Here is a 25,624-nt window from a genome sequence, read left to right as displayed (position 1 = left end):
AGGTTGTCTGTCTCTATGTGTCAGCCCTGTGATTGACAGGTGATAGGCTCCACCCCCCCTTTGCAACCCTGAACAGGATAAGTAGGTAAGGTATGGATGGATGGATACAATTTTCTGGCTTAATTTCAAGAATGAAAGCACTCATTAATTGGTTGTCTGTCGAGGTTCAAAATCCATCCTGTAAGAGAACTGTTTTTGCTGCAGATTCATCGAGAGCATGAAAGGAAACAGAACTGATGAAACTGTTGTCAGAGGACAGTCTGACTGTATAAATGTGTTATGACGGGGGAAAAAGAGCAAGCCCATCCCAAAACAACACTCCTTCGGGTGTCTTCAGGCACCATCTGACAAAATATGTTATTCCCTCAGTGATCAGACACACTGTGTCTGACAGGCACGAGCACTAAGATGGTCTGAAGAACTGTCTCAGATGTGAGATATGTAGAGATGGATTTTAACTGCAGCAGATAAAAGAGATGGGTATGTTACATTGGGGGTTTATTTGTTAACATACTCTCCACACATTTAAAGCTGCAAAAGACCGATGTAGAAGAAGATATCAGCCCCCTGCTCTGTAACAAAACAAGGGAAATCAACAGTTGTTCTGTCCTTGCCGGCCTTGTTGTTCAGTCAGTTAAACAGAAAATGTCTTATTCATATCTGACAATGGCTTTTCAACATCACACAACAGTCCTGAACCTCAGCTGATCCAGAAGTCTAGCACGGGGCGTGTGATTTCTTGCACAATCGGAGGAAGCTGAGCTCCTTTATCACTGACAAGCCTGAGCAAGTTTTGCTTTCTTACTGCAAGAATGATGGCTGAGATACTACATGTACTCAAACATGTTGGAATTGTTAAGGCTTGATCACAACCTTATTAGTATTTACTGTAAACGCCCTTATACGTTTACTGGATATCTGCAGGAGCATGCACTGATGCTGTGAGGGTCTCTCTCGCGCAAAGAGGCAGAGGATAAAATCTGCAGAGACACACATGGCTGAAATATTTAATCCAGATCTGCTACAGGGTGTTAAGACAGCTGCATGGGCGTGTTAGTTGTGACTCAAATAGTGTCAGGACTGCCACCAGTGAGGCATGTTTACAGCACAAACAAAAAGCCTATTAAATAAAGCTCACACCGCTGCTCCTGTTCGACTCAAATCTTGATCTGTGACAGATCAGAAAACACGGCCTGTGAATCGGAGACGGAATGTGAGCAGTTAAAAAGAGGTGATTGTCTGTGTCAACTTGACAAACAGGCAGACAACAAAAACAGTGCATACAGTGGCATGTTGATGTGTATAGGAGAGGCAGGTTATTGTTCTCTGAAGTGGTTCTGCTGCCTTTTCTTCAGCCTTTTGTGTCCCTCTGAGTCACAGAAGGTGGTGACGTTTAATACTAGGCTCAATTCAATCCCTTCCCTCTGCAATCCTTCATCGCGGGCTTGGCAATACGGTCAGGTCACGCTTCCAAGAAAACTCAGAAATGTCTGTGTTAGTCTTTTGCTAAGAAATGGGTGAAGAATAAACCTTAGCCTTGTGGGCAACTGGAGAGAACAAACTGAGAGCCAAGAGGCAGCTTGATAAGGAAGTGGTCGCACACGGGAGATGCTAGACAGCTGTCAACGTCAGATTGACGCACACACACAGACCACCACTCACTATGACTCTTTGGAGCAGTGGATACAACTTGTTATTTTTTGAAGTGGCTTAACCACGAAGCTGAAGCAGCACAGAGGACAACAAGGCTGGTTAAAGACTCACTGAATTAACCACAATGACCCCAAATGCTGTAAGATGCATTACACCTCTTACTCACTTGTGCCACTACTGCACTTAATGCTTTTTTGCAGTTATCTCAGCATTGAGCTCTGCCCTGTTCAAACCCTTTTGTAGGTTTCTCAATGAGGGTTAAGCCGAGTCCTAAATTAGGACAAAACTCAATACAGTTATGTGATGAAATATTCCCTTATTACCTTATCCTGATCAGAAAAGCCATTCTTTCACATCTCTAGAAGGGCGTCTTTCTGCCCCACAGTGAACACACAGTGCATGCAAACTGGGAAAGAAGTCTCATCTTGTTTTCTCTGTCCTCGGGCATGGAAGCAGATTGCGCACACATTAAATAGTAATACTTAATTTATTCACAGCCTTCTTTTTTTTCTCTTTCAAAAGGAGACATGACAAAAAAAAGGGGGTGTACAATATCCTTAAAGCCTACTATTAATTCATTATGATGGTTATTACCAAGATATTGCACCCTCAGAACCAGGCAGAGTAATGAGCTTCAGTCACACCCATAGGGGGGGGGACATTTAATACCACAGAAAAACAATTTGATAATCATATTAGGATATTGCCAAATTAGGTTTGGTTTAAAGACCACAGAGAAACGCAAATAAGCTCTTGTTTCAGATTTAATATTCAAACTAAATGAGTAGGCTAATAGGAATTGTGCTACGAGTAAAAAAAAACATATTTAAGGTGGTTAGAACATGGTCGTCCTCTTATTAATACACAGTATTAATCCCATTGTGGTTTAAATACTAACTAAGGAAGAGAGACAGGGAGGAACAGGAACAGGAAGTAGCTTCAGCACCACCTGCATCGCAGGTACAGTAGCAAACGCACTCGCAAGTGTGTTAATCTGCTTCAAACACAATTTGTATTTTCTCCATTCAATAACTTAAGTTACTAAGTGACACATTCATAAAAGAGGACATGATATCCTTCTGTAGCACGCGCAGGGCGCCCTCTGCGACTAGGTAAATAAACAGCTCGTGCACCAACAGGCAAAATATAGTCGACTTCCTCATGTTACCGTTTACATCAAACGACAGAGGCTGCAATAAGGTCACACAGAGCAGGATCATGTGTTTATCGGCTCATGTTATAAACTTCAGACCCAGGACCTGCTGCAACAACAGGTGTCACCGTCAGCTCTTCCGCACTCACCTTTGTGTAGTATAACATCCACAGCTCGTACAGCCTTTCCTTCGATGCCATCCCGCCGCCCTTGTGGTTGCTCATTATCTCCCTTTTTAATTCTAATAAATCCTCTAACTGGAAGCCAGATCTCTTTGAAGTTGTTTCCCAAAGGCAGCAGGACGCGGCACGCTCCCGTGAACCATTCCTGCAATAATCCACACAAAAGTGCTTTCAGTGGCGACACGCAAAGTTAAAAGTGTGGCGTGAAAAAGCCAAACATGCCGGTGTGACTGTGGCCACGGTGCGATCACTGTCGGAATTGTAAAACCAGGAACAGAAATGCGTGGAGATGCATGTCTGGAGAAACACCCATGTCCGCGTTTACAGCGAGCTTGAAGCTGTATGATTCCTATTGGAGAGAGTTCCCACGGAAGCGACACATGCCATCCGCTCAAACAGCAAGAAATGACTGCGCTGCCCACAATCTCAAAGTGGAGGTGTACAGTCCTGTGTCATGTGTCCATCAACTAGTGTCTGACTGTGTTAACAAGGCAAGACAGTCAGGAGTTGATTGTAGATCATGCTCACAGGTAGGCTGATATTCTTAAAGATACATACACGCAGACAAACAAACACAAGCACACAGATACATGACTCAAATAAAGTAAAGTTAATCTCTTGCTAGATTAATAATGACAGGGTTTTAAACTGTTAGCAAGAAATTTGACCATAATATGCGCAGGTGGTCATAGTTTTTCAAAATAAAAGCCTCTGTTGTGCAGTTTCTTGCTGGAGCTGTCACTTTGCACATCAAGCTACTTTCAGCACTGACAGGCACAAAGAAAAGCACTCGTCTACTTAACTTCGGACTCTGACAGCTACTTACTGTACAATGGCTCTTCGTGCCTTAGGCTGTAATACATATGTATTTAATTTAATGGTTTCCTGATTCCTGCTTTCAATCAAATATCCTTTAAACACTGGGAGACAAGAAAAGGCAAAATGAACTAGACAGATCAATTGTACTGTATAGTATAATGTACACAAGGGCCACTATTAAGAAAGGTAGCTCCCTCTCTACCTGAAAAGATATTTACTTTTCAAGAGTTCTTGGACATTATAAGTTGTCCTGGTGGACGATGAACTTAAAAGCATACTGTAAACTTATATGGTTTGCAAGAGCTTACACTTTATCTGAAAACAAGACATACATTTCAATTATCTTAAAAAATATATTACCCTTGAATATAGTGTCTATGGTGAGTATAAATGGTTATTTGTCTTTAGATTGATCAATTATTAGAAGAGAAACAGAAACTTTATGCAAGAGGGGTTGTGTTTATGGGCCCAGATATTGTTATAGTTTATAATATGGTTGGCATATTTTCTACAGATAAAAAGTAGGGAAAGCGCGCAACTTGTCTAATTGATCTATGTGTATAGTTTCCAGTATATCTTGTTTTTTTCTTCCTGGTATGTCTGTTATCACAGGAGTCAATCGATGATCCACTTACAAGAGTTATAAATGTTTGCTTTATTGATTTATTATGATCTTTTACCTTCTTATCACACATTGATATTCGACATTATGGAGATAGTGAAACTTGAGGCAGCTGTATTACCATGGCGATGGCCTACATTCCTAACCAGGACCTGACAGTAGGACCCTTAACAAGTGGGACAGTGTACCAGTCAGAATACCCCTCTTAATTAATGTATAGGTATGTAAACAGACATAAGAAGTTCTGAATAGGCAAATGAAATCAGTATAAAACAGCGTATGAGCTTCAGAAAGTAAAATTAATTCAAGTATGATTCCCCCTGTGAATATATCCAATCCAGTATGAGCTTTTCTGTGCGTAGAATTTGGAAAATCTAAAAATCCAAAGTAGGAATTGGTTTTTTTTAACAACAGTGCTTCGATTTAAATAAATCTTATTAATGATTTTCAGAGAAATTGTAAACAAAATACAAAAATATCACATGATCAGGAAACAGGCCACTGCAATCGATGTGCTCGACGGGGGCCTTATGTCCTCAGTCAGGACGCTTAATGGATATCAGAGAGCATTGAGCGGCGTGTGTAATAGACAAACATGGAGAAAAATGTTGGTTCGCTACAGGAGCAGGCCCTGAAGAGAAAAGAGAGGCTAAAAGCACTGAGAGATAAACAAATTCATGTAAGTTTCTTGTCTTGCGATGTGTGGTGTCTGATAAATGAAACATAGCCGGTAGGAAACGCTTTATTTTGTTTGAGAGGTAACGTTAACCGACTTAGCTTGTAGCTAATGTTAGCATATTTATGCAGTTAGCAAATCAATGAAAAACAATCATTCGTGGCTTTGCTTTTGTGCTGCGAGAGGATGTAGGGTTCGACGTTCGAGTCGAACCAAGTTAAGCTCAACATTTTCTTGTAACTATGCTTTTAGAGTTACAGGTTGTCTGGTTTACCGGTGCAGCTAACTACTAGAGCTAACTTGCATGGACTTCTTTCTCAGAGACGAAACTACAGTAATTTAACCTTATCAAAGTTAGCCAAGATAATTCTTAATTTTTACGAATGAATGTGAATTTGAGGCTAGTTTACAACACCAGCCCCCCTCTATATAATAAAAGCCTGAAATATATTTACATCTCTCTATCTACAGCTAGCTACTAGCCTATAATCTTAAGGTGTCAATGTGAAGTAGGCTACTGTTATCAAATAGAAGTCACATGTTCAATCTGAACTTCTATGCACTCAATATTATTGTATATTCCTGGATCAAATCTGATGCTTCTTTGCAGACTGCTTGGTAAAACCATTGACTGTGGGTAAGACCAGAGCTAAAGCAGTATTTGTGTGTATTTGTATATAAGACTTTTGGATGGAGACTAATAGGGTCTCATTATTTTGCAGACAAGCAGAGTTAATGGGTAGAGTGGATAGAGTATGGGATAATCTGTGCTGCCTCAGAATGATGGGAATCATTTAGAAAAGTGTGTCTCTCAAGTATTTAATTTTCTCAAATATGAAGTCACTGGTTTTAAAGGTCTTGGAAAATAAGGAAACACAGTAATGTTTTTGGATATCGATTTGCATTAAAAGTGCCTCTTTTTTTAAATTTTTTTTTTTTAGCTTTTCCTCTAAGAACTATTATTGGATGTGTTTCTGCAAAGTACAATATTTCTAAAGTTGAAATGACGAACCAATTAAATTTTGGTGTTTGCACTTTAAACCTCTATAATTTGAGTTATCACGGGAGAGGTCGTAGGTTTGACATCATAGTGTCCTCAGGTGGTGGAACGAGCTACCAAACTCCATTCGGTCCGCAGAGTCCCTTTCCACCTTTAAGAAGAAGCTAAAGACCCAGCTCTTTATGAACACCTCTGCACTTAATCATATTGATTCTATTGATTGATGATGATGACATTGAGGATGTTGTTTATGCTGACAAGGTGTCCTAGACCAGTGTCCGGTCGCACTTGAAGCTGTTTTTTGGCTCTTACTGACTTCGTTCCCTCCTGTCCTGATAGTTGCTTGTGTTGTATTAACTCTCAGATGTACGTCGCTTTGGACGAAAGCATCTGATAAATGAAATTGTAACATTGTAATTGTAACATTGTAGTGCATAGTGCATAGTGTACTAGGTACGATTTTAACTATTTGTGATCAGCTCTTGGAAAGAGAGGAAACTGATCATCATTATCATAGTCAATATTTGTTACAACCATTTACTGACATGAAATCTTTGAATTTTAAATGGGATAAGAAGTGGTGTAACAACTAGGGATGCACGATATTAGATTTTTTGCCAATATCTGATATGCCAATATTTTACAACTCATTTAGCCGATTACTGATACCGATATTTTTTTCCCCCACACCTAATTGCAGAGATCATCAACTCTCTTCTGTATTGGAATTAGCGTACAGTATAATGGTGATACTCTTATCACATGTGTTACAACGGTCGGGGTGACGGGTCTTGAGATGGTTAATCAAGTTTGTAGTGTTGAAAGACTTTGCCTTGGCTCCTCCTCGCATCACCGAAGCTGAGCAGTCATTGCAAACAGCAGTTTTGCTATCTTTTTTGGACACTTTGAAAAACGTCCACACCACGGACATTTTGGCTTCTAACTCTCTCATGCTGCAGGTAGACACACGTGACGTCATCACGCTGCGCCGCTCAGGTCTTCTCCGCGCCGGGGACATTGCGCCGAGGTCGGGCATTTAATCAAGTATGCAGCAGCCCATTATTTTATCGGTTAATTATATCGGCGGATATCAGCGTGTTGGCCGATGTCCGATAGTTCATTTTTAAGCCGATATCGGCCGATACCGATAACGTGCCGATAATATCGTGCATCCCTAGTAACAACAAGTTGATTAAAACATATGAAAGCTGGTATTGTCTGCCCTGGGCTCATTGTACACATTATAATTGTAATCATAATTCTGTATCAACACACACCTTTATTCTTGCCCGCATGTCCTGCGGGACTGAGAGCAGTTTGTAGCAGCAGACTTTCAGCTGCTCCTCAGTCGGGCCTCTCTCTGTGTTGAACCATGTAAACATTACACAGTCGTTCTGCCCCAGTCTCTGCGGTTTGGATATGAAAACTTCTTGCAACAGGAAAGCCTGTTCAGTGTGCGAGCCACTGTTTTGGCAGACTGTGTTTCTCTTAGCTCGGGTTGATCTGAAGCATACTGGCTCGGCCAGCAATGTTTGATAAACGACTGTTGACATTCCTGAAGCTTGGGGTTGTTTTCCTTTTGTACTGAACTTCAAGAGTGAGTCAGTCCCCTGAATTGTTCCAGCAGGTGGACAGGAAGCCTCTTCAGGAAAATGCAAGATGGGAGGGGTTTGATATCCATTGTTACCACGTTTCTCTCGGGGTCAATATGATCTTTTCTGGAAGTTCTGCAAGGCTCTTTCATATTTAGTTTGCTCTATCGCTGATATGTGGATCGTTTAGTTCAGGCCAGAATCTGAAATGCTTTTTTGCAGAGAACGTCAGTTATTCCTGTTTGGTCGTTGCAGCTCGTCCCAGAGCAATTTGTGACTTCTTTTTTTAGGCCCAGTTCTAAAAGTTGTACATCACATTAATGCGTAATGTCAGCAATAATAAAACTCATACAATATTAACCTATGCTTCCTCCGGACTGAAGAGTACATGTATGGTTTACTGAAGTTATTTTAACGATGGTGTTTTGATATTTTACAGGGGCGAGAGGACGATGGGGAGCCAGAGAAGAAAAAGGCTGCACTGGAGGAGACGACTGTAGAGAGGCACAGGTTGGTTCAAAACACCTAAAACAAAAATGGTGGTTATTTATTATCTTTGTATGCATGTCATGACTTTTAGCAATCATAGCTCACTGTTGCTCCCCACATCACCGGAGGCTTCTTAAGCCGCAGAAAACAGAAATGAACTGATATGAAAGTTCATCAACACAACATCAGCATTTATCTGCCCTTTGTCTGAACACCATCTTCTTGTAACACAGAGCATGTCTCAGTTCAGGTTGTGTTTACACTGGGCTGGATCACAGCCCTGTGTTAATAGCTGCTCAAATATCCTGCAGCTCACTCAACTTTGTGTGTTAGTCAGTAGGAAGGAGCAGCCATCTTTCCTGTCCTACAGGACCTTTTTTCCATTGTTTATATTTAATGACTTTGAACTGACGGCACTGAGGGAGTGCCGCTGTTTTTCCTCCAGTCCAACAGGACTGATCTCTCTCATGAGCATGAAAATAGCAGCACAGTTTGAAGGCCTAATTTAGACATTTGTCAGTGAAGAGAAAAAGGTCAGCGTTGAATGTACTCTGTTTTTTTAGTCTTTGTTTAGCTAAGTCATAACACACATTTGTAGCAGGGCGTGAGTGTAACGCGTCCTGTGAATTGTATTAAAGTTTCATGGGTGATCAAATTGCCTAACCAAGGTAGGGAAGAACACGGTAGAGTTTGGCCATTAAGGTCTTCAGCTCACTGGCTGTTATCATACATTCTAACACACCATGCTGCTTTCCCTGTAATGTCTCGTAAGGTGTTGTGAGGGCTGCTTTTTTTAAAGATAGACGTACAGGTATGTAGGTTTAAAATATATTTATCAAATATATATAAATGGATAAATATCAAATAATATTCATGCCCATTCAAAAGTAAAATATTGATCTATTACATGTCAGCGTCAACAGTCTGTGTGGCTCATGTAAAGAAAAAGGCTGCCCTGTTAACGGGACAGGTAGCTTTATGACAGTTTAAACATTCAAACACTGCCGCTCCTCCTCCTCTGCCACAGCTCCCTCTAAACAGTTTGGTCAGTCCTCTGAATTTATCACTCGCTCTCTTTGATGTGTGCTTGAAGTGGAAATGTGTAAACACACTCGAAAGGTTTGGACGCATCCAGCTAAGAGAGAGTTAAGACAAAAGGAGTGGTGTCAAACTTTGAAGGCAGAAAATGTACATGAACAGACTGTTTAATCTCTCTTGTTAGTGGTGCGGCTTAAAAGGGAAATGTTTTTTATGTCTGCCTTCCCTTTTGTACCTTGTTTTGCCTGCAGAGATGGCTTGAAATTCAGCTCTGATATGAAAGTTCCCTAATTGCTATAGATAGGGATGCACGATATTATCGGCACGTTATCGGTATCGGCCGATATTGGCTTAAAAATGAACTATCGGACATCGGCCAACATGCCGATATCCGCCGATATATTTAACCGATAAAATAATGGGCTGCTGCATACTTGATTAAATGCCCGACCTCGGCGCAATGTCCCCGCCGCGAAGAAGACCTGTGCGGCACAGCGTAATGACGTGACGTGTGTCTACCTGCAGCATGAGAGAGTTAGAAGCCAAAATGTCCGTGGTGTGGAAGTTTTTCAAAGTGTCCGAAATAGATAGCAGAACTGTTATTTGCAATGACTGCTCAGCTTCGGTGATGCGAGGAGGAGCCAAGGCAAAGTTTGTCAACACTACAAACTTTAACCATCTCAAGACCCGTCACCCCGACCGTTGTAACAAATGTGATAAGAGTATCACCATTAAACTGTACGCTAATTCCAATACAGAAGAGAGTTGATGATCTCTGCAATTAGGTGTGCGGGAAAAAAATATGGGTATCGGTAATCGGCTAAATGAGTTGTAAAATATCGGCATATCGGATATCGACAAAAAATCCAATATCGTGCATCCCTATCTATAGATGGTGATGAACTGCCGACTTTTTGTTTAGCACCCTCATCAGGTTAAAAAACGTTTCCATGACAAGAGAGCTTTAATATGAATGTCGAAACATCCTTTAAATTTCCTGTAATATTTGTGGCCCTCATAGGATGTGTATGAATGTTTTGGTGACCATTCTTGTGCCACTAAGTCTGCACAGGAAAACTTTAAATGAACACATGGAGTTTAAACCGTGCATGTCCCCCAGAGGACATAATGTAGACAAAAATCAACCTTGCACAAAAGCTCAACAATGGGAAGATTATAATGGATTTTTCTCCCGACAGTCCTTTGGTGTTTACTTGGCTTTTGCACCCCTACACTTCAATTTCCACATGCTGTCACTATATTGTATAATGCAGCACAAGAGGATAAAGTAGCTTTTTTTATAGAGCACTTTTTAAAACACCAGATTACAAAGTGCTTCACAAACAAGGAAATAATAAAACATAAAAGCAAAAGCCAAAAATCACAAGACAGAGATATTGAGTTACAAGAAGGCGTGTCTGTACAAATGAGTTTTTAGCTGCTTCTTGAAACCGTCCAAAGATTCAGCAGATCTGATGGATTGTGGGAGATGATTCCCGAGGGTCGGGGCTGCAATAGGAAAGGCGCGATCACCTTGTTTTGGAATTCCTTTTATTTCAGGATAAGGTGATAGAGCAGTATTGATGATTCAGGAGGCAGAGAGAGAGAGAGAGATGTGTGAACCAGGAGTGGACCTCAGCAGACAGAACATGACTAGCATTCCTGCCCGTACCCATACAAGGCATGGGTCTGTCTGTTGGCAGCAGGGGTGTGATGAATGTATCAGCAGCGTACCCTCTCGAGCTTTATCGCAAATGCACGTTAAGCTCACAGCAGCTGATGGCTGTCTCGGTCCGTGCCCGGTCGGACAGTAGTTTACCTCTGACTCTGGACTCGGTGTGTAATCTGCAGAGATGTCTCATAAAGCTTGCCAAGAATTCCTCTGTGTCGAGATGTGATGAGAGAGTGCGTAATTCAACATCAAGGACGACATTCCTCAGCTGTTTGCTGCAAGTCCGTGCCCAGTCGCAGGTGGAACATGTTAATCATGTGTTCATGGGGAATAAAGGGGACATTATACCCTAACCCCTCTAGACATTAGATGTGCAGCTGTGAAGCGTTTGCAGATGGTGCCTCTTAAACTCTGGTGGAATACATTTGCCTACACTGCCCCCTCCTGGACGGTCACAGGAGTGTGCAACATGTATTCTTAAGCTTATCTGTGTTCACTCATCACACCTGGAGGTACAAGTTGACTCACATTGCTTCTTCTCGTCAGGGAGCTGAAGCTGAGGAATTACACCCCAGAGGATGAGGAGCTGAAGGAGAGACAGGTGCCCAAAGCCAAACCTGCATCAGGTGAGAACTCTTCTAGCATAAACAAGCTTAAAAATAACATTTTTTATGTTACGGTGCCTTTAAAATCAAACCAGGAAGGTGCTGTTATTACATAATTGTTGCTATTATCATATTTCATTTATGCCTGATGATAACTACTTTATGTTGCAGTGGAGGATAAAGTAAGAGACCAGTTAGAAGCAGCTAATCCAGAGCCCATTATCGAGGAAGTGGTGAGTACTCCTTTCTAGCTAGATGTGATTCCCTGACCTGAAGAGGCAAACTAGTGAAAGAAAATGTCTCATTCTGTTGTTGTCTTTCCTCAGGATTTGGCCAACCTTGCTCCGAGAAAGCCAGACTGGTAAGACTCCTTTTTGAAAGTTAATTTTCAACCTGTATGATGCTTTAATCTTTTCTATTCAAAAAGCAATTTTAACTGAAATGTATCTTTTTATTTTGATTCTGAATTTAGGGATCTGAAGCGTGACGTGGCAAAGAAACTGGAGAAGTTGGAGAGGAGAACGCAGAGAGCGATCGCTGAGCTCATCCGTTAGTATTTCCCATTTTTCATGCTTTTTTATCGCTGAATGTTCCTGACACTACAGAGACGAGCGTGTCTGAGCGAGGCGTGAATTATTAGGCTAATTGCTTTGTGGTCTCCAGACTCCGCAGAGGCTCCACGCCTTCTGATAACATCAGCAGGTGTGATTCCTGCACTGATGTGTGATCCACAGGCTAAAAATAGCTGCGAGCTTTCAAGGAGAACACGAAGCACGTTTAACTGTAGAGGCTTTCCCTTTGATTCATATGTGACAGTGATTACATTTTAATGTATTCAGAGTACAGGTAGTAATATATAAATGTAAACAAACAGTCACTATTTATATTTCCAGTACGCCTCTTGTTAAAACTCAGACTTTACTGTGGCTTTATTTTGATGTAAATTAAAGCCTGGCAGTACGCTGTATTTACTATCTCTGTTAAAGACCATTGTTTATTGTGCTCTGCCAGTAGAGTGTATCATCTGTTGCTAGGACGACAGGGATGTCAATGGTGCATATGATTGACTCATCCTGAATGAGACCTTAAAGAGAGTCATGGTCAATAAGCAGCATCTACGTTTAGTGTAACTAGCAATTAAAGGATGTTATAAATGAATGAATCAAGCTGACCGTGAGTGTTTGTGCCCAGGGGATCGTCTGCGAGGCAGTGAAGAGGAGCTGGCCGGTGTGGTGGGAGCAGCAGGAGCGGAGGAAGGAGACTCAGACTGATTGAATAAAAAAAAAAGAGACTAGAGAGGCATGGCCTCAGCTTACGAGGACTTTACTGTCACATCTGTGCCGATGGCCACTTTCATCGCTGCAGGGAGTCAAGTGGTGTTTTCATATCTCCTTTCTGTATTATTACAGATGAATATGTACTAGTACATCATGTTTATGTGCTTGAATAAGCAGCATCCATGTTTTGTTGTAATATTTTATATTTTCAAATAAAATAATGTGAATTTTTCAAATGTCAGATTCATATTTGCACGTGGGGTTTTTTTGCCTTTATTTGAAAGCTAGGATTGGCACCATTTATATTTCCATAAAGCTATCCTGCTATTTGCCACATTGGGTAATGGCCTACAACTTTTTCAGATGTTCGAGAGATACTGGCACGTTTTAACAAACTTTTTCAAATGTATGTTTTTATATCACATTACAAAACACTGGGGAGGAAATGTAACGAGGTCAGTGGGGAACCAGGGACGTTGTGTATATGTTGCCTTTTAATAATCTAATTGTCACTAAGAATCCAATAAGAAAAAGACACATTTAAATCCATCATATTTATTCAGAAAAGTATCTGTAAATTGACTCTAATCATCATGAAGTGACCTCTATAGTTACTGCAACATTAATGTCTTGCTACACTTGAATCAAAAGTCTATTTTGATTCAACAGGTGATAAATAGAGGAACAATGATGAACAAATAACAATAAGCTGTTTTTGGTATGACATTCACAAGTGATATCTATTGCAAGCACCTAAACACCTGTTCTGAACTAAAACCCTCCTTTCACAATAAAGTGCATCTTCTGTCCACGTAGGCCCAGACCGCCTCCTCCATCATATTATATTGCACTGTTCATTATATGACCACTCTTAAATCAAGGCCACCTGATCCGTTCTTTCCTCAAAAGGCAAATAATCGAGGCTCTAAAGAGAAACTAAGAGCGTTCTGCTCTCCTGAAGTTCACAAAAAAACTACACAAATGTGGCGTAAGTGTCGTCATGGTTAATAGCCCATAGTTTCATCTACAAAACAGATTCTCCTACACACTACAACTCTCAAAAATATACAACACTGGAGATGAAGCTCACAAACTACACACATTTATAGCAAGATGATTTAATACTGCAACAACTCAAGTGTTGATGTTGTGGCTCTGGAAGCTTTGAGAACCCGTCTGCACATGAGTTTTTAAATACTTCGAGAAAAGCCTCGAGAGGCCGATAAGAAGAGTCCTGGATTTTGGCATTTCATGAAAGGATTTTGTAGATCAAGGAAGCATCAAATCTGAGACTGTGGGGAGTAAGAGGTTGTTTTTGGCACTCAAAGTGGAAAAATAAACACTCCTGCATGCAGATTATCTTAAAGATAAAGGGTCGTTAAAAGCAGAAAATAGCGAGGAGGAGGCCAATAACCTTAATCCCTAACCTGAATTAAAGATCGGCATGCGGGTGTCACGCGTCCTCCACAGATTTAGCCCTTGAGCAGGATTGCTGTTATTGTTGTTGATACTGCGTTATGATTGGTCGATCGTCTGGGTAAAATCTGACTAATGCATTCATGGCTTCCTGGTGATCACTGGAAACAGGAAGCGACTGATTCCAGGCTGTCAGTCGCACTGTCCTCCACCGGATTCGATCTTCCTGGCCGCAGGACCCAGCTCCACCTTGCACACCCTCTGGGCAAACTTCAGCGAGCACAAGGTCTCTCCCACATTACTGTCCAGAGCAGACACCTTCGGGAGAAAACAAAGAGTCTTAAAGCAAGCACTAACAAAGACACAAGATGGACATAAAACTGAAAAGTTGGAGCAGTATCGCCTCACCTGTACTACCATGACCGTCTTGCTGCCTTTGCCCAGGGAGTCCTGTAATAAGTAGGTGAGGCGGGAGTTCCTGAAAGGGATGTGAGTCTGCCGAGCTCTCAGTGCCTGGATGACGTCCCCCAGCGCCAGCAGGGAGCGGTTAATATTCTGAGCCTCCTTCAGCCTCTCTCCCTCTGCACCTGACTTCCAGACCCGCTCAGAGCCAGCCAGGTCCACCAGGTTCAGCTTGCCTGAGGACAGACAGATTTATTCATTTAAAGGTTAGATGATGAAGACCGTAACCTCTGCACCCACATGTGCCTGACTGAATCCTGATCAGAAGCTTCTCTGATGTGTTTTTTCAGTCCGATTCAGTTGCTTTATTTGCAGGAAAGTTTCATAATTACAATTTTTCAAAGCTAAAATTCCTGACTGTCTGACCTGTTGTTTTGGACCCGGTTGCGAGGTCGGTGCCCTGAACGGTGATACAGAGCAGAGCGTGGGATCGGGAGCTGTGCTGGTTCATCTGAGTACCGAAGGTGATCCTGTTCCTTCTGGCTTGGGCTAAAATCTTGATAAATACAAGAAAAAATTAGCATCATTGAACGGTTATTTCTACTTCTTCAGCACTGACTGTTTAAAACACACTGTATCACCTTCTTGATGTGCTGAAAGCTCTTGACCTCGATGACCCTGAGGCCCGGCACATGCAGCTGTCCTGTTCCGTCCGGGTTGATCTTTATGTCCAGCTTCTCTCCGTCTTTACTCAGCAGGTCTCTGAGAACCAAAAGATGACACCAACAATAAATCAACCAAGAGGCGAGAGTCTGGAGGCTGTAAATAAGGACTAAAGCAGCAAACTCTACCTTAGCACCTCGTTGTAGATCTCCACAGAGCTGACAGTGACTGTGTAAGACCACATGTCCTTCCTCTCCTCGATCACGTTGAAGAGATATTTCAGGGCTCGCTGGTTGATGCCTGGGTTCTCTACACTGCCCTGAAAATCCCCAAAAACACTTAGCATGCAGCTTACATTATGGATCCTCACTTAAGCGCTACAACAATGCTGTTAAACCAGATTGTATACCTCCATTGTGTGCGTCTTTCCAGAGCCAGTTTGTCCATAGGCAAATATGCAGACATGGTAGCCATCGATGCAAGACGTCACAAGAGGTTCAATCTCCTGAAAGACCTGAAGCAGCAACAAAAAATGGTTAGAATTCTTGCTATTGTTGTACTTCCTGCACATGTTGTTCATTATCATACCTCCTCCTGTGTGGCCTGAGGATGGAAGACCTTGTCCAGTTCAAAGATGCGACCCTTCCCTTTGTTCAGCACGTTGAGTGAGGACTCGTTGTTCGGGTCCGTCGTCACCACCACCGACTGTCCCTCCTCGTGCTGGTCCTCCTTCAGCACAGGCTTCACACGACACAGCACGCGGATGTTGCCTTAAAAAAAGCAGCACCAGATCATGAGATGGGTTTAATTTCCTGTCATTTATTGTATGATGTCCTCTCTGCGTACCTTTGAGCTCCACCAGCTGCTCGTGGTACTTCCTGCGCAGTGCGACCTCCTTCCGATATTTCTCCAGAAGATCTTTGTTGGCTTCAGACATCTCACTGATCACTGCTGAGATCTGCCGATAGACAGCAAAAAAACGTTTTCGATTGGGTCATCATTTATCGTTAATACAGGAGAATACGTCAGTGTGTGATGTGACAGAACAAACCTGTTTTTTTGCTTCATTGATAGCTGATCCGTAAAAGTCTGAGAAGTTTCTGATCTGGCTCCTCAGGCTGGTGTAGTCCGTCTTCATGGAGCGTAAAGTTGGAGGGAGAGCTGTCAGGCGCTTCTGTAAGCCTGACGGAAGAAAAACCAACGTGTTGTCTCAACAGATCTATTTCAATGACTCCCAAAGCGTGGGGCGCGGCCCGTTGTTGGGCCTTGAAGGTACTGCAGATGGGCCGCAAGAGCTCATTTACAATAAACACATAAAAAGTTTCTCCGTAGGCTGAATTTCACATAATATTTCTATTTATTAAGTTTAAATATGTTAACAAATTTTGTTCTCAATTGTTCATCACTATTGTGTAATTAATGGTTCGGAGGGGCCATGGCATTCGTAAGTTTGGGAATGGCTTGTGTATTAAAGGAAGTGGTTTAACGTTTGGGGAAATACGCTTATTTGCTCTCCTGCCGAGTTAGATGAAAACATTATTACTGATCTTATATCTGCAAACTGGCTACCTGGCTGCTAACCAATGGCAAGTAGCTAGTTAGCTTAGCTTAGCATTAAGAGTAATGAAAAAGTAGGGCACGGACAAGAAACAGTCAGGTACATCTCTCGCAACGTGCCATTGTTACATTTCATTTTCTGTGTTATTCAGATAAAACAAAGTGGTTATAACCTGTTAATAACTGTGATTTACAGGTTTTGTTACCTGTTGACAGTGCCCTGCTCGGCTGCAGCTTCATATTTTATGCTACAGACAGAAGAGTGGTATCAACCTTCTACCTTTTGCAAGAAAGTGAATAAGCCTGTTTCCCAAAATATTAAACTGCCATTTTCTTTAACTTCAAAGATCTCCGTCTTTGAGGGTTTTGGTGAAACTCACAGAAGAATTGTTCCTGCAGGTCCTGGAAGTGCTCGGCGGAGCAGTTGGCCGCAGCCTTCACAGCCTCCTCCTTCTTCTCCTCCAAGTGGCCAATCTCTTTCAGCAGCTCCTCTCTCAGTTTGCTGATTTCTCTTTCATACGCTGCAATCTGTAAAAACAGCACAGCAATTTGTCAGTCTGTCAGCTCGACTGGTCCAATCAGTGCAGGTTCAGCTCTGTAATGAGTTCATCTTTCAATAACATTGATCTGTGTTTGGATTCCAGCAGGGAAGTGTAGATTTCCATCTCCTGGCTTTGATTTTCTCTTTGAGTGTTTTCTCAATAACAGGGTGCGGTTTATTTACCCCTGTGGGCTTTGTCATTGTTATCTCTTTATTTGACAGAATTAAAGATGGCATCTGGAGGACCATCTGGGATTTGTTGCTGATTCCCTTACTTTTGAAGGGCCAGCAGCCAACAGTAATAATCTATAATGTACTGATGAATATTTAACGTAACTATGGAGCATTATTGCCAGAAGCCGTGATGATGATTCACCAAACAGTTTATGTCCATGCGTGTACATTTAGCACAATTATTCAATTACCACTGGTCACATATATGATCAAATTATGAATTGATTTGTACTGCAAGTTAGAGTCAGTTAAACTGCCCGTTAAGGTGTATTAACTGTGTCTGCTCACATGTTTTTGTTTGTTACCTTGTGCTGCAGATTACAGCTGTATTCATCCGACTTCCTGATATGCTCCTCCAGCTGTTTGCACCGCTCGTTCTGATTGGACAGCTTTTCGGACAGCAGCTCATTCCTCTGTCTGGCTTTAGCGAGATGTTTTAACGTGGAAGGCGATTCCACTTCCACCGTCTTGGTGACATACTGAGAAAAAACACATCTGATTAGAGCCATCTACAGTAAGTGTGTATTATGTTGTAATTCTATCCTTTACTCCCTTTCAGATTTACCTTCACCTCTGGCTCCTTGCCTCTCTCTCTGTCCAACTCCAGCTGCAGCTCCCTCACTCGGTCCTCTCGCTTCCTCAGCTCCTCTCCTCTCCTCCACTCGCTCTGTTCGCTCTGTCGCTCCAGTTGTGTCAGCTGCTCGGCGCGCTGCTGCAGAGACATCTCCAGCTGCTGCACTCTGCAGCGGAGGTTTTCGTTCTCCTGACAGGGCACATAAAATAGAAAGTAAACTCCATTTGGAGTTGCTAATGTCTGCCTCAGTGGAACATCTGTGAGCTCTCAGCCGTGCTGGTGCGTCTCACCTTGATGAGCATGGTGCTGGACTGGGACGGGATGGTTGACAGCTGCTGGAGGAGGCCTTGGGTCACGCTCAGGTTCTGCTTCAGACTCTCGTTCTCTGCTGACAGACACAGCACCCGCTTCTCTGAGTCTGTGGCCCCCTGAGGATAGAAAAGAAGAGATGCACCAAAACCAGAATCCCTCAGTTTGTATCCTTGTGGATGTTTCTTCATCATGGATTCATAGGGCCTGAGTTGTTTGACATTTTAACATGGCATTTTATTCACTGGGTGTGGGAACACACTGGCAGATTTGCTGATGAAGTGACACTTGATAAATGATTAAATCAATAGATGACAGCGCTTACTGTGGCTGTTCTCAGCCTCGTCAGCTCCTCTTCACGCTCCTCTATGCAGCTCTTGAGCTCATCAATCTGTGCAACAAAAAAGAACATTCAAAAAGGTTTTTGGGAAAACACGAGCACAATTTGAAGTTAAATTCGGCACTTATTTATTCAGTCTTTTTGAAACCAGAAAGTCTCATGAGATGCCTTATGTATTTTGCAAGAGAGACCTGGCCTTAATGGCAGTGTAGGATTACACAGAGTCACATGAAATATGTACAACATCCACGTATATGCACAGTGATATCGGACCTGAGAGGCGTCCTACATTCATAAAGATATGCATGAACAGTAATTGTTTCTTTAAATTAGAAATCGAGACACTTTATCTTCCCACTTTTACATTAAATAAACATTTCAAACTTTAACAGATTATTATTATTATATAAGATGCAGCGCCATACCTGCTGTTGGAAGGCCTGTATGCGTGAGTGCCTGTCTTTGTTCTGCTGCTCCAGCTGTGAGTGCAGCAGACGCAGCTCTCCTCTCAGCTTACTCCTCTCACCCTGCAGGCCGTACAGAGACTCCACCAGCCTGTGGACCCCGGCCTGTGCCCCCGCATCGCTGCTGGACTCACCTGAGGGAGGAATATAAGTGTAATCAGCTTCTCCATCATCATCATACTCAGTCATCCTCAGACCTCTCCTCATATCAGGTCACCCAGAAATATTACCAGCCAATGTAATCTGAACTTCTTCTGACCTGCTTTATATGTCATATATTTAGATAAGACTAATCTCTGCAGAGCGCCTGAATGCTTCTGAGTGTGTGTGTAATATTAATGAACATTAAGGATGCACTCAAAGTTATTTTACACACCATGTAGTCATGGTGCATTACGCTGGCGTTAACGCTATCACTGCCGTGTTTCCACTCTCAAGTCTCCAGGGCAACCTCACAGGCCCATAATACTGCAGCTGCTCACGTGCAGAATCATGATTCACTTTTATAAAACTCCTCCATTGTTATTCAGGGAACCTGAGCGGCATGCCCAACCGCATTTTAATCACGTTATTCCTCCTCAAAGATTTATAAGGCTCTGTCACCTCTGATTTTCAGTGCAGGGCCCGGCTTAGGCTACTTCAGGTTTGCTGTGTCACAGTGGTGCAGGAAGAGCCGGTGGTACCAGGAACAAACAAAAGAAACATGGAGGAGAGGCCACAGCTGTGCATCAGTGAGGTTGACTGAAACGTGGTTGCATGAAATGTGAAAAGTCTCCGAGCTGTTCTGGTCTGCAGAGGCGCTGAGGAGCTTTGTAAATATTAAAACAGCAGCTGGAGATGATGCAAGAAACGCAACGATATGGATAAAAAGGGGGGATTTCTTCTTGCTTTCCTGTGCATGACCACTGAAGGGAGCACCAGCCATTCATTCAAATTTAATACTGAATTTAAGATCACAAAACAGGCAAAAATGCACAAGTGTTGGAAATTCTGCACATCCGAGGACGCAGCATCACTCCACCATTTAGTCCTGCACGTTGCATTACAGTAAACAAACAAGCCAACCAGCCTTGCAACGCAGGGACGAGGACTCCCGGCTATTTTTAGTCCAACACAAGTACACGTGGCGCCTTGCATGTGCCAGGTCTTGTCAGTGCATTTGCAGGGAATAAAACAGCACTCTCAGGCATGATTTATTCATGACAGAGAGCCAAAGAGTCACTATCCAAGTAGCAAACACACTCATAATCATGTATCTCCTTCCTGTGACTAATGAGACTCAGTGCGCATGAAGTCCTCTGCTTCAGCACGCCTACACACTGACATTCATATATGCTGTGGTTATTATATATACTGCCATATTTCTCTGAGGCTGTAAAGTCCACCTCAGAACAAGAATCTGATCTGTCGTCAGCTTCATGGACTCATGCACTTGTTAACAAGCTGTACATATGCACAGCAAAGTGATGCACAGGTGGTGCGTCTGGTCTAGCCTCCTGCTCTGAGGTCAGAGAGCCATCTGGTCACATCTGAAACACGGCAGATACAGACATCTAAAGCAAATCAAACACCCACAGAAATCTAATCAGTCTGCTCCTCTGACATGTGTCCATGGCTGAAAAAAATCTCTTTTTGGGTGAGCCAGCAAGGGAAGAAACTGAAGAGAACGTAAAGAATTGATGACTTCTGGGACTTTTTGAAGGATATTTCTTAAATCCTGCTCACATTTCCATCCAGAGGAAGAACATTTCTGGATTTCCACAGCTGTAAACTTGATCACAAGACATTTTCATCTGTATCATGCAACCCCTTAGATAGACACCTGTTATGACGAGCGTGTGAAATTGCCTGTCTTAATTCATTGTCCTCCTAATCCATCTTCATACATTAGGTGATCTCATCCAATCTAATCTCACGTGGAATTAAATCAAAGTCCCTGCACCTCCTCCTGCTTCTCTTTTCCCACCAGTCGATCCATTAATGTGTTCCATATTAAAACAGCCACATGACCTCTGCTTCTCTCAGAGATGAGAAATCCCTCTTGCACCTTAATTTCACCCTTCCCCCATCCCTTTTTTTCCTCTCTCCTCCCCCTTTGTCTCTCTCACCCTCGCTCAGTGGACTAGGCGTCTGCTGCTGGCTGATGGCCTCCTCCAGGCTGCTGATGATGCAGTTCTTGTCCCTGAGGCGCTGGCGGTAGGACGCTCGCAGGGCCTTCATCTGGCGCCGGTGCTGGACGCGGTGCCTCTTCAGCTGGACCCGGTACTGGTCGGCCTGCTGCTGCAGCTGCTGGAAGTGGGAGTACTGCTCCAGAAAAGTCAGCAAGTGGGACATCACGGCCACCAGGGGAGACTCTGACAGCTGGCCAGTGCACACGCACACACACAAAGTTTAGTCACACTGCAGAAGCTTCTATTTTAGTGAGCAGCTTCTACTGCATCAGGTGATGACTCAGTTGTGTTACCTTTCCTGTTGTCTCCAGCTGAACTTGTGAGGCCCTCCTCTTCTCAGCCTCCTGCTTGAAGGACAAAAAGGCAGCCAGAGGAGTGCATGCTGGGATATCTGGGCCATCTCCTTCGTCTTCATCGCTGGGAGACATTTCATCACTGTCACTGCTGCTGCCTGGATGACAACAAATCAACAAACAATACAGAGTAAAGGAATGCATGCATCAATAAACCAATTACTCTAAAATATTCACATTTTATTTTTCTTAAAAATCCCACAACAGGTTTAATTTTATAAATATGCTCAATGATTTTGAAGCACTCACTCGACTCGCTGTGCCGAACAGAAGCCTTTTTTCCCTTTTTGGGGGTGTGGCCATCTCTTCTCCTGCTCCCTGTTTCCATGGAAACAGGTCCTGTCTCCTGAGCAAAGCAACATTCATGAGGGTCAAATAATAAACAGGCAAAATATTTTCACCTGAATACATATAAATGCACACAAAGAGCAAAACAATGCAGCTTTTACATCCTTAATGACAGAGACTATTGTGACTATTCTGCTCTGTCAGGTGACGCATGCATATCCCCCGCAAAAAAATGCTTCTGCAAACAGACGACCCCCGAGGATGGACATGATGTGGCTAGACATACGTCTGAGGAAGCTCCACACGCCCCCTCTAAGGCCTCTTCCTCCTCCTCCTTCTTGAAGACAGTGTAGAAGATGTAGACTAAAAGGGAGTAGAAGGCGTACATCTCCACGCCGTCCAAGAGTCCCTGTAAATGACAGCAGAGTTCAGTGATCACACGGAGCTCTAACAGGTGACACAATCCTATTTCTTACCCTGATTGATCATCACACTCAAGTTTAAGGATTATCAAAGGATGAATAATGATCTCCAGAGGTGCAACATTTTTAACCATCACTCCATCCCATCATGCATTATGCTTTATCCTCTTTACCTTATCACATATCGTCTCCTCCTTTACGATTACAATCCGACGCTCCCGTCATCTGCATTCCCCGCTCACGCTCCATCTGTGTGTGTGTGTGTGAAAATGACAGATCTCCTCATGCAGCCCTCGTTCTCAGAGCTGCAACAGCATCCCGGCTGGCTGTGTGCAGCTCCAGTGCGACTCCCTCTCTGCCCTTCTCTCTCTCTCTCCTCCCCTTTCTCCTCCTTCTCCACCTCCTCGCCACTTTGCTCCGTCTACAGGCTGCAGCTGCCGCGAGCATGCTCAGTGCAGCTACCTGATCCGCTGCAGTGCCGGAGTGACAGATACAGAATGGAGACTGATTGAGATGTAGAGGTGATGCTGATACCAGCAGCCAGAGAGGCAGAGGTGGATGAGATGTGTAATCCAGGTGCTAATAAAGATCACAAACTGCAGCATTTAAATAATTTATTCAAGTTATGATCTTCCTTTAGTGAATAGTAACATTTTTCGGAGCAGGAATTCAACAAAAGTACATGTAACATTTTTAAAACACTTCCATGTTGCCAAAAACAGACCTGAACTGAATACAAATCATTACAAAAAAAAAACCCACAGGCAGCGCAACAATCAGGATCATTTTGACATCCCGAGTGTGCACATTATACCTTGAAAAATCCCTGCTAACCTGTGAGCCCTGAGGTCTGATAAAGGCATTGTCCCACAGAAAGGCACGGAGTCACGTAGGCTGGTCAAACACTGCAGCAAAACTGCTGCTGCTGCAGCTGCTCACAACTCTGAAATCCTGAGAGAGAATCTGCAGTGACCACTTTGAATCTTCAGATCATTTAAGGACAAGACAACACTGTGGACAAACAAAACTACACCGATCAAACACGAACAATAAAAACCAAGAAAGTAATTTAAAACAAAGTGCATTGATAAGAATCAAATGGGCACGGTGAGGTAAGAGCAGGGCTTCCACCACTGCAGATATTTAACAGTGCTACTGCTGAGGCTGCAGAGCGAACAGATCAGAGGCAGCTGCATGTTTTTGGATTCTGCAGAACTAAAAGTGTTTGCAGAGAGATGTGCGGTGAATGTCAATGGCCTGAGGGTGAGGGCAGCCCGCTTGACATTCCTGGAAATGATCATAAAGGAAATTAAAATGCCCACAAGCCTGGCTACATCAGAGTTAATTGAAGAGCTTAATAAATGTCACTCAGGCACTTGCTGAATATAAAAAGCTGATATTGTTGCCCTTCAGGGATGCAGAATGCCACCATGTATTATCAGTTGTAAATTATGATCCTGCTATACCTGCTTTTGTCTGCTGCTGTCCTTAAATATCTATATGTTAGTGTGTTATACTTAAGTGCAAGTAACTTTTTCCCCATTTTAAATGTATCTTTTAATTATTTCTTCTACAACTTAACAGAAATTGTTATAGCCTTTTCTCTCTTTATTATAAATGGTTTAATTTTAGTGTTACTGAGAACACTGAAGTTTTTATCAGTGCAGTTAAATTTGGTATGTAAGACATTTGAGTTTGCTACATGTTGCCTTTTTTTTAGTGTTTTGTATTTGATTCTATTTCTATATTTTTTTAAATTTAATAATTTAGAGGGGGCATGCATTCTGTATGTTTTCTTTTGTACATTTATCACTTTACTAGCAATTACCAATGTTTTAAACAGTGCCTTTAATTTCCCAGAGCCCACGGTGAAGTCTTTGTAGTGTTAGTTTTGTCAGCATAACTCTCGTTAATTTCCATCTATTTAATATAGAATAGGAGGAAAAAAGCAGCTTTTTGCTTAATAATGTATAAAAATAATGCTTGATTAATAACATTCTCCCTATTTTATTGTCTGTTAAATGACTAACTGGTTAATAACTCTTAGCTTTATCACTAACTCACATTAAATGGTACTTTAGTGTTTTGTATATGATGCTTTTTCTATGTTGTTTAATGTCATCTTGTCTGTTCTGTTGCATTATGAGCTCATTATGGTAAAGTCATAACAGAACTTGCTATTAGAGGAATAAAGTTAGCTCAAGCCCACTTAAATATTCCCCGAAAATGCGTTTAAGTAAGGCACATTAGGTTTTGCATAGGACTTAATACCACATGACAGTCTTTAAATATACACAGATGTCTACTGAATGTCTATGTTACATCGTTCAGTCACATCCAACAGAAACACTCCGAGGGCCCGTGTCGAGGCCCAACAGCCAAAAGACATGGAACCTTTTAAAAGCCACTTCACAAGTCTCTCAGTAGCAGCTGAAGACATGAGAGGAGCAAAATAACTTGTTCCGACCGTCGGAGCCACAAGCAGTGGGAGACTGAGGGCCACACCGCCCAGGGCCCCTAAAGCATTACCGGCAAACATACACACAGTGAGGCAGCAGGACAAGGAAGACAGGCCCAGGCAGCGTGTCATCACCGTGAGAGCATCTGCTGAGAGCCGGTCACACAGTCCCAGCAGCATGCAGGAGCCACACAGGAGAATATGTGCCGTGTTGTGGTCTTCACTGAGCCACAGGAAGTCGAAGGAGACCAGCGCTGGAGCCAGAACCTCGCTGGCCCACTCTGCTTCTCTTTGGATAGAGGTGAGGTATGAGCTGGAGGGGTGTGAGGTGCAAAGTGCTGCAGAGAGTCCCAGCAGGAAGAGGCCAACTGATGGAGCCCTGTGATCCTGCACAGACATGTGAATGCAGGGGCTTTAAAAAAGTTAATCAGTGAGAAATTGAATATGTGCATTTAATCATTATCTGGTTTCCAACTGGAAAATTCAGCTGTTGGGTATTCCGAAAACATTCATAATATTCACTACGTATAAGGCATTTTTCTCACAAAAACTAAATACATTATTACAAAACTTAAACTAAGCATTAAAGTAGCTAACAAAGTAATACTGCTGTAACTAATATTTTTCTGGTATCTGTCCTTAAAGTTTAAGTTA

The 25,624-nt window shown here is 42.6% G+C and overlaps 3 protein-coding genes across 3 annotated transcripts in view; 1 reads left to right on the top strand and 2 right to left on the bottom strand.

The window, feature by feature from the left end:
- The window catches only part of nbeal2 (neurobeachin-like 2), a 34,513-nt gene extending 31,069 nt beyond the window's left edge, over positions 1 to 3,444 (bottom strand). Inside the window, exon 1 of the mRNA XM_069655780.1 lies at positions 2,956 to 3,444. Within this exon, the coding sequence (XP_069511881.1) occupies positions 2,956 to 3,030 (75 nt within the window). The 5' untranslated portion in view covers positions 3,031 to 3,444. The remainder of the gene's footprint in view (positions 1 to 2,955) is intronic.
- Positions 3,445 to 5,009: 1,565 nt separating this feature from the next.
- Positions 5,010 to 13,613, top strand: ccdc12 (coiled-coil domain containing 12). The gene is made up of 7 exons (XM_069656241.1): positions 5,010 to 5,108; positions 8,137 to 8,207; positions 11,443 to 11,522; positions 11,673 to 11,734; positions 11,828 to 11,862; positions 11,974 to 12,050; positions 12,693 to 13,613. The coding sequence occupies exons 1-7, from the start codon at positions 5,025 to 5,027 to the stop codon at positions 12,770 to 12,772; spliced, it is 489 nt and encodes a 162-aa protein (XP_069512342.1). The 5' UTR covers positions 5,010 to 5,024; the 3' UTR covers positions 12,773 to 13,613.
- LOC138584095 (kinesin-like protein KIFC3) lies at positions 13,318 to 22,898 on the bottom strand. Its single transcript, XM_069656239.1, has 20 exons — positions 22,686 to 22,898; positions 22,377 to 22,499; positions 22,052 to 22,148; positions 21,743 to 21,900; positions 21,387 to 21,639; positions 19,240 to 19,412; positions 18,800 to 18,865; positions 18,456 to 18,593; positions 18,157 to 18,354; positions 17,897 to 18,070; positions 17,197 to 17,344; positions 16,311 to 16,441; positions 16,106 to 16,217; positions 15,848 to 16,029; positions 15,669 to 15,773; positions 15,448 to 15,578; positions 15,238 to 15,358; positions 15,023 to 15,152; positions 14,603 to 14,832; positions 13,318 to 14,512 (listed from the first exon to the last, which is right to left on the bottom strand). The coding sequence occupies exons 2-20, from the start codon at positions 22,476 to 22,478 to the stop codon at positions 14,387 to 14,389; spliced, it is 2,775 nt and encodes a 924-aa protein (XP_069512340.1). The 5' UTR covers positions 22,479 to 22,499; positions 22,686 to 22,898; the 3' UTR covers positions 13,318 to 14,386.
- Between the last annotated feature and the right edge of the window lie 2,726 nt (positions 22,899 to 25,624).

Source organism: Semicossyphus pulcher, unplaced genomic scaffold, assembly GCF_022749685.1.
Source record: "Semicossyphus pulcher isolate SPU_LCO1_2020_fin unplaced genomic scaffold, fSemPul1.0.p SCAF_9, whole genome shotgun sequence".
Taxonomy (NCBI): Eukaryota; Metazoa; Chordata; class Actinopteri; order Labriformes; family Labridae; genus Semicossyphus; species Semicossyphus pulcher.
This window is presented reverse-complemented; position numbering and strand designations above follow the sequence as displayed.

Excerpts from the sequence above, each read along its gene's own strand:
- LOC138584095 (XM_069656239.1), bottom strand. The coding sequence starts at position 22,478 with ATGTACGCCTTCTACTCCCTTTTAGTCTACATCTTCTACACTGTCTTC. Across the intron at positions 15,579-15,668 it reads GAAAGACGCACACAATGGAG|GGCAGTGTAGAGAACCCAGG; the intron begins GTATACAATCTG and ends GGGGATTTTCAG. Across the intron at positions 14,833-15,022 it reads AACCGGGTCCAAAACAACAG|GCAAGCTGAACCTGGTGGAC; the intron begins GTCAGACAGTCA and ends GTCTGTCCTCAG.
- ccdc12 (XM_069656241.1), top strand. The coding sequence starts at position 5,025 with ATGGAGAAAAATGTTGGTTCGCTACAGGAGCAGGCCCTGAAGAGAAAA. Across the intron at positions 5,109-8,136 it reads TGAGAGATAAACAAATTCAT|GGGCGAGAGGACGATGGGGA; the intron begins GTAAGTTTCTTG and ends GATATTTTACAG. Across the intron at positions 8,208-11,442 it reads ACGACTGTAGAGAGGCACAG|GGAGCTGAAGCTGAGGAATT; the intron begins GTTGGTTCAAAA and ends TCTTCTCGTCAG.